Source organism: Dendropsophus ebraccatus, chromosome 3 (assembly GCF_027789765.1).
Source record: "Dendropsophus ebraccatus isolate aDenEbr1 chromosome 3, aDenEbr1.pat, whole genome shotgun sequence".
Taxonomy (NCBI): domain Eukaryota; kingdom Metazoa; phylum Chordata; class Amphibia; order Anura; family Hylidae; genus Dendropsophus; species Dendropsophus ebraccatus.
Genome location: NC_091456.1, coordinates 160,563,913 through 160,575,414, shown reverse-complemented (window position 1 = coordinate 160,575,414; position 11,502 = coordinate 160,563,913). Strand labels below are relative to the sequence as shown.

Below are 11,502 nucleotides of genomic sequence, written 5' to 3'. Positions count from 1 at the left end.
GAGTGTGATATACCTTATTGTGTTTTTTTGATTTAGGTTTGGGATTTGTGTTATATCACGTATATTGTACAGTATGTTTTGTTCTTTTACCAGATGCCTCTATGTAGAATAGGCACAGCACAAGATAGAGAGAGATATATACTCGCACACTATGTAGCACTGTTCCTGCTTCTCAAAACAGGGCTCTCATATGGGTATTAAGTGCTACGAGCAAAGAGATTTATCTTATGATGAAATTTTTGCAGAAAACACTGGTTGTGAGCCAAAGATCCAATGGTTTAACATGGTGATGTATAAGGAACATGCACAGAAGGGACCTTGTATACACTATATGGGGGCACAGAGGGCCTATATAGGGATACTAACTACTATGTGAGCACAGAGTACTATAAAGGGGGGCACTATTACTGTGTGAGGCATAAAAGATGGGGAGTTTGTATAGAGGTTATGATGTTGCTAGAGTAAGGAGCCTAAATGTTTGCCTGTGGGGGAGATGATTCATGGCTGGTGAAAGTCTTCATGATGACCTGTGCTAGATGTTGAAGAAAAAAAATTAACTCCTCCAATCAAAGAAATCATCACCTCTTGTTGACTCAGAGAAGATGACTCTGTGAGTCACTGGATGTAACTGCACTGTAATCACTTATGTAGGGAAGGTTGTGGAGGTGCAATTAGGTTATAGGAGACCTAAGCACATTTTTTTTTCACAAACTGGCTTCATGAGCAGGTGTGCCTATTCCTTGGATGTGAAGGTTAGTTCGGTGGACAGGCAGGATGAACGTGGCTACTCATCCAGACTCCATAGCATGGTCAAGGTGGTGGCACAGGAGCCCCACCCTGGACACTGCAACTCCAGTTGCTAAGTGCCCTTTCCTTGAACAAATGAAATAAATGGTTCATAGACAGAACATTAATTCTGTATGTTTCACAATAACTTGCCCTGTAACTTATGAGTACCTTTCTTGACCACTAGATGGCAATGTGGTGTTTGTTATTGGAAATCCATACAAAGGTAACTCCGGATTACAAAGCTGCAACCTACTGTATATAGACAAGTCAGAGCCTCAGTCCAAGAGTATGTTATAATTGTATGATTATATTATATTTAATAATAATAAATGCAGACCAATTCTTATTAAAAGTGCATCTAACTATTTACTGAATTGTCAGACAAATTATAAACCCATGTATCTTGGGAAAGAGAGGGTGTATGAAGTGTAAAGAGATAATCAGGGCACTCTATGCTATTTAGTAGTAGTAATGTGAGAGGGGGTTCATTTCCCTTCTTTACTACAGGCTAAACAAAACTATTGTATTCTGTACATCTATAGCAATTTGAAGAAAGAATGACAGAAAAGACATCAGCATTTTGTATATTTATTAACTTGGCACAGATTGTGAAATAAAAAGATCAAATTACACTTGTACCTAAATGATGGGCATGTTGAGAACTGACATGTTTACACATTATTTATATAGGATTGATGCAGCTTCTTATCTCTGTTAGGGTGGGTTCATACTGAGGAATTCCGGGGATAATGTCCGGGGAATTCCGCTGTCTGTCCGCGTGCCTTTCCGCTGGCTCCATAGACACCATTCTATGGGCTAGCGTATTCCGCTATCCGCCGAAAGAACTGACATGTCGTTTCTTTCGGCGGATAGTGGAATACGCCGGCCCATAGAATGGTGTCTATGGAGGCGGCGGAAAGGTGCGTGGAATTCCGCGGACATTATCCACGAGAATTTCTCAGTATGAACCCACCCCTATGATGGGTTTACACCTGTGTTGGGCACCTACGTGGGAGGTTCCAGCCAAAATATGATGGACACCAGCATCCGTTAGGCTGCAAAGGACCTGCCAGCTCTGTTTTATCTATCACTGGTGCAGAACAATTAAATGCACAATGCAGATGTAAACCCGCACATGTACGCACAGTTTCTAAGCCAATAACTGTTGAAATTTTCAGTGCCGTTAAAACAATTTAACATAAAGTAACACAACACTAACTACAACAAGAAATTTATTCAGTAACACACAGTATTACCACAGCCATTGTCTGGTAATTAAGGGAAGCAAATTTGGTAAAAATTTCTAAAACAGCCCCTATCTTCACCAGCATTCTCCAACCTGTGGCTCTTCAGCCTCTGAGAGAACACAGCGCTGTACAAATAAATGCTGATGACAGATGAGTTTATGTCAACCTAAAAAAAATTATAAATGACCCAAAACCTGAAACTCTTTAATCACAATCCATCACCAGATGCACATTACAGGGGAGATTTTTAAAGAATGTTTTTATTTTAAAGGGTTATCTTAACCTTCTTCAGAAAGCTGCTTTTTCCCCAGTGAATTATCCTAAAACTGTGTAAATTACTCAAACTTGTGAGATCAGTGATCTGGTCCATCCTAATGGCAACTGAAGAGCAAATCGCTGCATCTAATTTAAAATAGAAATGTAAAAAATTCTGTTCCTGTAGGTATAACTTTGGTTAAACCTCAAACTATAATACACATCAGATATTGTACCCACAAATATGGGTTCCCCCGCAGTTTTTACTACCGTCTATTAAAGGATGTCTGGTGAAATTTTTTATTAAAGTATTGTATTGCCCCCGAAACATTATACAAATCACCAATATACACTTATTACGGGAAATGCTTATAAAGTGCTTATTTCCCTGCACTTACTACTGCATCAAGGCTTCACTTCCTGGATAACATGGTGATGTCACGACCCAACTCCCAGAGCTGTGCGGGCTGTGGCTGCTGGAGAGGATGATGGCAGAGGGACACAGGGCACTGGAGGGACACTGAGCATCCCTCTGCCATCATCCTCTCCAGCAGCCACAGCCCGCACAGCTCTGGGAGTCGGGTCGTGACATCACCATTTTATCCAGGAAGTGAAGCCTTGATGCAGTAGTAAATGCAGGGAAAAAACCTTTATAAGCTTTCCCCGTAAGTGTATATTGGTGATTTGTATAACTTTTGGGAGGCAATAGAAAACTTTAACAAAAATTTTCGCTGGACTTCTCCATTAAATAATGTGCGGAGTATGACCAAACAAGAGTCAGAGACATTGTAGAGGGTGCTAAGGGATATCCCAGCTATTAGCGTTAAAAACAATAAAGAATATGTGTACATCACTGCTAGCTATATAAATCGAGCACATTTTGTGCAAAAGCTTATAGTTCTGATCAGGTAGAATAATTTCTTTGTATGAGTAGAGAATGAGGGGTAACTCTCTGGTGCAAGAATAGCAACAGACCTAAAGAGGTTCTTTGGCCTCTCCTGACCTCTCTGTTAATAAATCCTGGTATTCCCCATGAAATTTGGATAGACATAGTAGGAACGCATCCCAACTGCGTAACAACCAGTAGGTCACTAGAGATCATCTGCCATTTGAATACCAGTGGCTGAGGAACTTGGATGCAGTCCTAGGGAGTCGTGGAAAACATGGATAGGCTGCAACTTCTTCAGCCACCGGTATTTAAACATTGAACGATTGGACTTGAGCATGCTGGAGTTGCGCTCATCTCTATTAGTCATACATTTCCAGTAAGAAAAACAAAGGAAGAGCACTTCCTGTATAACCATTAGGCCATTACTGCTCTTCACCAGCCTAAACCACCAGGAATATTATGTGCCAACCCATAATCTACAGTAGACATCTGCTATAGCGAATTCTGTTTTGTTTTTTTTTATCTTAGAGTATCATGGATAGCACCAGTAACTTTCTTACCACCACAGAGCACCAGAGATATTAATATCTTCAGAAATAATAACCCCTTCTTTATAAAAGCATACTATATAGTACATATACAAAGTCATTGGAGTACATTGGAAAGGCATTTTGTTATTTCTTGAGCACCAACAAATTTAAGACCCCCCCCCCCCCCCATTAAAATTCAGCATTTACCATTGAACTCTATGTTGTGCTGTTTTTGTTTTGCTTCTGAATTTCCCATTGAGCTTTATAGTTTCTTCCAGTTATGCGCGATAGGTTGTTCACATATGAATTCTTTCTGACTGCTATATCCATAGTCCATACATGATGATGCGTGTGGCGTAAAGCATCAGATAGTGTGTGCCTACAGGCTCCCAAAGACTGCAGCTGCGGCCTACTAGATAGGTGATGACCAAAGCACCAGATAATCTCTACCTAGTTTCCTTATGTTGCGTTTACACGGAATGATTATCGCAACAAAATTGCACGATAACGCTCGAATTTGAACGAACGCAGCTAATGATCAAGCGAAGAGCGAGAAATCGTTCATTTTGATCTTTGAACATGTTCTCAAATCTTCGTTGGTCGTTCGCAAAAAATTTGCAGATCGTTCCGTGTAAACAGTCGTTCACCGATTTAACCTATGTTCGAGATAGGCTTAAGCAATCGCACAATGATTTTTCCGTACGATATATCGTTCTGTCTAAATGCTGATCGTCAATCGTACAATCGGGCGAATTATTGCTCCGTGTAAACGCAGCATTAGGGCTCCAGATGCTGCCTACTAGATAAATGGGGAGTAAAGCACCCAAAGTATGTGCCTTAAAGCTCTAGGTGTGGCCCAATAGATGGGTGGGGACGGTGTTTGGTGCACTGCAATATTCAGCTTTATCTTATAAGAGCAGACAAAGGGTTAGGGCAGTGGCGTAGCCACCGTGGTCGCGGGGGTCGCCGCCGCGACCGGGCCCGCCACAAGGGGGGCCCGCGGGGCCCCCCGATCAATCACTCTTGTGACCGCAAGCATTGTTTTGCTTGCGGTCACAAGAGACTGGCTCCGTCTTTCCCCCGGCTTCTGCGCGGCTGCCGGGGGTGTCGCGTCTTACCCCCGGCAGCGCGCGCATCCCAGAACTCCCTGCGCGCCTTGGGCCCTGACTTCCTGTTTCCGGCGCGCAGGGAGTTCTGGGATGCGCGCGCTGCCGGGGACAGACCAGGAGGAGTGAGGATCAACGTGGGAGCGCGATGTCAGGTGAGTTAAGTTTTGTTTTTTTATCAGCCTGTACGGGTGGGGGGAAAGGAGGGGGCATCTATAAGGGTGGGAGGAAAGGAGGGGGGCATCTATGAGGGTGGGGGGAAAGAGGGGGCCATCTATGAGGGTGGGGGGGAAGGAGGGGGGCATTTATGAGGGTGGGGGGAAAGAGGGGGGCCATCTATGAGGGTGGGGGGAAAGAGGGGGCCATCTATGAGGGTGGGGGGAAAGGAGGGGGGCATCTATGAGGGTGGGGGGGAAAGAGGGGCCATCTATGAGGGTGGGGGGAAAGGAGGGGGGCATCTATGAGGGTGGGGGGGAAAGGGGACCATCTATAAGAGAGGGAGGAAGGGGACCATCTATAAAGGGGGGGAAAGGGGACCATCTATAAGGGAGGGGGGGAAAGGGGACCATCTATAAGGGAGGGAGGAAGGGGACCATCTATAAAGGGGGGGAAAGGGGACCATCTATAAGGGAGGGGGGGAAAGGGGACCATCTATAAGGGAGGGAGGAAGGGGACCATCTATAAAGGGGGGGAAAGGGGACCATCTATAAGGGAGGGGGGGAAAGGGGACCATCTATAAGGGAGGAGGGGGGGAAGGGGACCATCTATAAGGGAGGGGGGGGGGAGAGGGGACCATCTATAAGGGAGGGTGGGGGGAGAGGGGGCCATTCATAAGGGAGGGTGGGGGGAGAGGGGACCATCCATAAGGGAGGGTGAGGAGAGAGGGGGCCATCTATAAGGGAGGGGGTAGAGGGGGCCATCTATAAGGGAGGGGGTAGAGGGGGCCATCTATAAGGGAGGGGGTAGAGGGGGGCATCTATTTGGGGGGGCAACATAGGGGGAGAGGGAATACACAGAGGGGGGCATATATTATTAGGAGGTCACATAGAGTCAGGGCTACCCACTAAATGAGGGTGTAAAGGGGACAGTACAGATGTGCAGTGTGTAGAGAGATGGAGATGGTGTCAGTGTGTGGAGCCTAATATGTCTGTCTGGCAGATTCTGTGGATTCGTGGCTCGGAGAAGTTCTCATAACGGCCTAGGACGGATGGAGAAGAAGATGAAAAGGAAAGAACTCCGATCAGAAAAGACGTCTCCTGTGAGTCACCTGATATAACTGCACAGTAATGTATATGGTGTACAGAACCTGTGTAGAGCTGGGGCCACCTCTATATGACTGGATGAGGTGATTTAGTATACTGGATTTGGTCAGTAACAATATGGTGGTGATGGTAGTGGTTGTGGTGTGGCAGTAATGTTTCCTCCCTATATACTGGTATTACTGGTAATATTGGTCTCAGTATACAGGATTTGGTCGGTAACAGTATGGCGGTAATAGGTAATATCTGTCTTGGTGTGTGTGTGTATATATATATATATATATATATATATATATATATATATATACAGTGGTACCTTGGTTTAAGAGTAACTTCGTTTAAGAGCGTTTTGGTTTAAGAGCTCACAGTTTTTCAAAATTGTGACTTGGTTTAAGAGCATTGCTTTGGTTTAAGAACTTCCTGTATTGGGTGGGAGCGCGAGTGGAGAAGGGGCATGGCCTGCATAGCGGGGTCTACAGCACTGTACTCTAAACACCTTCCAAATCATAGCAGATCCCCTTCAGGCTGGGGCTTACATCAGGGGACAGGACTGTGGGGGGGGGGGGGTAATCTCTCCATAGCTGTAACCCCTCTCTCCCCGGACAGAGAGTGCTGCATGTATGTGCCCACATCTGTACTGCTCATTCCTTCATGCTCCCTGCAGTCTCTGTCAGCCCTTGTGTTTCCCATCCTCTCCATTACTGTACAGTACAGAATAATAAATATATTTGGGGTGTGGAACCAACTGTCTGCATTTACATGATTTCTTATAGGAAAATTTGCTTTGGTTTAAGAGTGGATTTGGATTACAAGCACGGTCCTGGAACGAATTATGCTCATAATCCAAGGCACCACTGTGTATATATATATATATATATATATATATATATATATATATATATATATACACACACACACACACACAACAATAGCATCACTTGGTCGTGAAAGGAGGGGGGGGGGGCCCAAGTTGGCCTCTCGCACCAGGGCCCAGGAGACATTAGCTACGCCCCTGGGTTAGGGCCTTATTACACAGGAGTGATAATACAGATTCAAGCAGATATCACTCTGTGTAATAAAGATAATCAGCCAAAGAGCCGATGATCGGATTATGATTGTCATTTAAAAAAATCATTAGCCGCCAGCCACGCATCAATACATGTAGTGGTGTGCGGCTGATGACAGTGTAAAAATAATACCATTAATACATACTTATTCTCCTCCATTGTCCTGCAGTCTTTTGCCCATGTTTCCTGCTCACCGCTGGCCCGTTTCTTCAGGCTCCTCAGCCAATCACTGGCCTTGGCGCTGTCTTGTCTCTGCCACTGATTGGTTGAGTGGCCTGTGATTGAAGAGACTCATTAGCAATGAGCAGGGAACACAAGCAAAAGGCAGCAGGAAAAATAACTTTATTATTTTTTATGTAAAAAGAAGGGCTGCATGGGTATCACTAACAAAAAATATACAGCCCTGCTGCAGGATAGGCTCAGTAAGTTATACAATACATGACTATGGGTGTTGCCTAAAGCACCAGATAGTTTGTGTCTGCAGGCTCCCGAAGATTGCAGCTGTGGCCTACTAGATTGACAGAAACTACAGAGCCACGTAGCCTTAGGGCTCTAGGTGAGGACTACTAGATCAATGTGGACTAAAGCACTAGATAATATTTGCCTACAGTATCCTTAGAGTTCTAAGTGTGGCCTAATAGGTGGGTGGGCATAAAGCACCCATAATGTGTGCCTATAGGTCCCTTAGAGTTCTAAGTGTGGCCTAATAGGTGGGTGGCGAGTAAAGCACCAATAGTATGTGGCCTTAGGTTCCTTAGGGCTCTAAGTGTGGTCTAATAGATGGGTGGGGTATTCAGTGGGGTACACTGCAATGTTCTGCTTGATCGTATAAGAGCAAAGTTATGAAATATACATGACTATGGGTGTGACCTAAAGCATCAGATAGTGTGTGCCTTTAGGCTCCCGAAGACTGCAGCTTTGGCCTACTAGATATGTAGAAACTACAGTGCCAGATAATCTGTGCTTCCAAGATGTTGGCCTACTAGATGGTGGGGAGTAAAGCACAAGATAATTTGGGTCTACAGGCTCCTTAGGGTTCTAGGTGTGGCCTACTTGCTAAGCAGAGTCTAAAGCCACAGATAATATATGCCAACAGGCTCCTGGAGATTTCAGGTCTACTAGATGTTGGAGACCAAAGCACCAGATAGCCTGTGTCTACTGGCTCCTGAAATGTAAATCCAGTTCTAGATATAAATGTAGTACATAAGAATGGGTAAAGTTGCAGGCATAATATATTTACCATCTAAGTCCATGGTTATCATTCCCAGGCAAGTAAAAAGACATAGTTCAGCTATGCATGTAGGTGATGGGTGCATTATATCAACAGAGAGCTGAGTTACTATACATAGTTAAACTTGTCACAAAACAACCAATGATATGATCAACCTGTCTACACGATAGTAAAAATATTAACACAATGTTATGCTGTCAGATTAGCAGGATTCAAGATATAATTCATAGTTATAAGATGCAAACCTCTCCACTATGGAATGAATTCTGTGCCAAGACCCGATGAAACATGGACAAATCCATTACCACAAGTGTTTTTTAGAAAGACTTTCTGCATTGCTAATAGTCATTACCAATTCTTACATATAGTAATGAGTTCTAGATTGAATTAAAGCTCCTCCAGAATCTGTAGCGTAGTACAATTCTCCTTCTTTAGCAAAAGATACATAAAACTGAAGATACAATGCGAGTGGGGTTGAAGTCCGTCCTACACGTCATGAACCACATTATACCATGTGGCATGTATCCATGCTCTGCCGTAGTTACATGTGGGTGACAATGGAGCATACTGGAGAAATGGGAGCCCAGCCACTCCAGCCTCTGCCATTTACATGTGCACAGCGGGTGGTTAATCTTCAACTGTTTGACTGTCCGCCTGAAAAGTAAAATAGTGTTAAGGAAAGAACAGAGAAAAGGGTATATAATGAAGTTTCTATAAAATATCATTCTTATTGGCTATTCATTTATACAAACAAATATATTCAGTAATGGAAGTGCGATGTCCCAGAACCCATCTGCCACTGCAGATGTCAGTTGGCGCTGAGTATTCTATTACAGGGTTTTCTTTGACAAATGTCTTAGGGCCCTATTCCACCGGACGATTATTGTTTGCATAATCGTTAATGATTTATGATCTCAAACGACCGCTATTGCGAAAGACCTGAAAACGTTCACTCATTTCCATGGAACGATAATCGTTACTTATGTTCGTAATTGCGATCGTTTTTTTCTTCGCTATTTATTCGCTATTGCATTCGTATCTATTGCGAACGACCGAACGATGTCTTATTCAATGTGAACGATTTGCGAACGTTTTGCGAACGAGCAACGATAAAAATAGGTCCAGGTCTTATGGGCCTATTACACCGGTCGTTTAGAGGAGCAAACGAGCGCTCTCAGCACTCGTTTGCTCCTTGTTCCCCGCTCGCTGCCACCGCTATTCAACGCGGCTGCAGCAAGTGGGAGGGGGGGCTGCGGGGGGGCTGCCCGGGGGATCGCTGATCGTCCGGGCAGCCCATAGGAAATAGCAGCGTCTGCTGCCGACGCTCCTATTCAATGGAGCGACGGCAGCAGATCGCTGCTATATCAGTCGCTTGTTTTTCAACATGTTGAAAAACAAGCGACTGCAACGATCAGCCGACATGAACGATGTCGGCTGATCGTTGCACTCTATTCCACGGGACGACTATCGTCCGTAGCGGCCGATATCGGCCGAATACGAACGATAATCGTTCCGTGGAATAGGGCCTTTATATGCCTCAAGTAACATTCAGAGACTGTCCAAACTCCCAAGTATTATATTCAGTCATATCTGCTAAACAGTTCTTCCACAAAATTTACTAAAGGGAAATTCTACAAAACCTCCTCTCAAGCGCAAAAACACACCTAGTAAACCGAGGCTAGCAAAATGCCTTGTACTGTTCCTTTAATAAAACTAGACCCTCTGCTTTCCTAACCTACCCCACCACAACACTACAAGGGAATACCAGGGAATACCTCTCCGGACCCTTTGACGGGAACTAGAGAAAGCTACTACCACTCCGAGCCCCGTGCCAAGTGCCTCAGCTGTACCATCAGCCCTTGCAAATACCACCTAGCACACGTGGATCACCATACCAAGTACATGCCTGCCATGTGTCATGAATGTTCCTCCGTGGTTCCACTAAAAGATCTGCTCCTCACATGATTTCGCAACTGTTGGATTAGCTCAGGATTTTGCTGCTGAATCTGTTGTGCAAACTGCTGTCCGCTACAAGAGAAACATATATAAATAGTAAAAAAAATATTATTTGACGAAGTTTCTGCACCACCTGTGTATATGTGTGATCCATTATAAGTTTCCAGCTGCTGCAGAACCTCTTTACTGCTTGTTAAGTATAATGCATCCCTTGTTTAAGTAACCCCCTACTCCCTGCCTCCACTCCCTGCCCTGCCAGCCTTTATTGACAGATTTCTCACAATAGCTAGAGAGAGAGAGATCTATCATTGAAAGCCAGTGGGGCAGGGAGAAGCTGGCGGGTACCACCCTTATGATTTGTTGTTCAGGCAGCATGAAAATAAGAAAGCATTTAAAGGAGGAGGGTGGGATTAAAAATGGCTTGTCAGATTATATTATTTATAGGGGTTTGTGAATTGATGTCCTTTCTTAGAATTAAAAGGATATTACCCTCTCATACTGTACATTATGGCATATTCACAGGATAAAGGGGTACTCCGGCAAAAATCAACCGGTCTCAGAAAGTTATATAGATTTGTAATTTAAAAATCTCAAGTCTTCCCATACTTCCCAGACATTAACTATTCTATTTTTCATTGAATTAATGAATTACTTACGCCTGTATGAGACTGGAGAGATCTGTTAGGCCCCCAACACCTGCAGCTGGACCCCCACCAGCATTAGACATCATACCAGACATGCTACAAGAAAGCAACAAATACATTAAAAAGAATGAATGTGATCAGTAACTTTTGACATGTCTGATGACATTTAGTGACAGGTATGCTTTAATTTATATATGTAATGGCCCGGAACCCATGTTCCACTAATGGCTTCCCTCTTCAGTCCCGTCGGCCCCTGAAAGATATTTTCTGTGTATTTCTTAAAGATGTATTACCGTTGCTTGGCCACAAGATGCCACCACCTTAAAAGCGAATGTACCATCAGGTGCATTCGCTTTAAGTGTTGCACATGAATAGAACGGTGCCGTTGCCGTGGTCCTTTTTTTGAGAAAAAAAAAAAAAAAGGACAGCGGCATCGGCTTCCCCACGCTGGTGCTGTTCTGTTCATGTGCAACACTTAAAGTAAACATACTGATGGTACATTCGCTTTAACTTATTTTCTCCTAGAACA

The 11,502-nt window shown here is 44.1% G+C and overlaps 1 protein-coding gene across 2 annotated transcripts in view; it reads right to left on the bottom strand.

Moving 5' to 3' along the window:
* Positions 1-7,097: 7,097 nt before the first annotated feature.
* SGTB (small glutamine rich tetratricopeptide repeat co-chaperone beta) overlaps positions 7,098-11,502 on the bottom strand; it is a 45,013-nt gene continuing 40,608 nt past the window's right edge. For both annotated transcript variants that reach the window (XM_069963007.1, XM_069963006.1), the window contains 3 exons: positions 10,986-11,069; positions 10,280-10,401; positions 7,098-9,027 (listed from right to left, as the gene is read on the bottom strand). In XM_069963007.1, the coding sequence (XP_069819108.1) occupies positions 10,290-10,401; positions 10,986-11,069 (196 nt within the window). In that variant the 3' untranslated portion in view covers positions 7,098-9,027; positions 10,280-10,289. The remainder of the gene's footprint in view (positions 9,028-10,279; positions 10,402-10,985; positions 11,070-11,502) is intronic.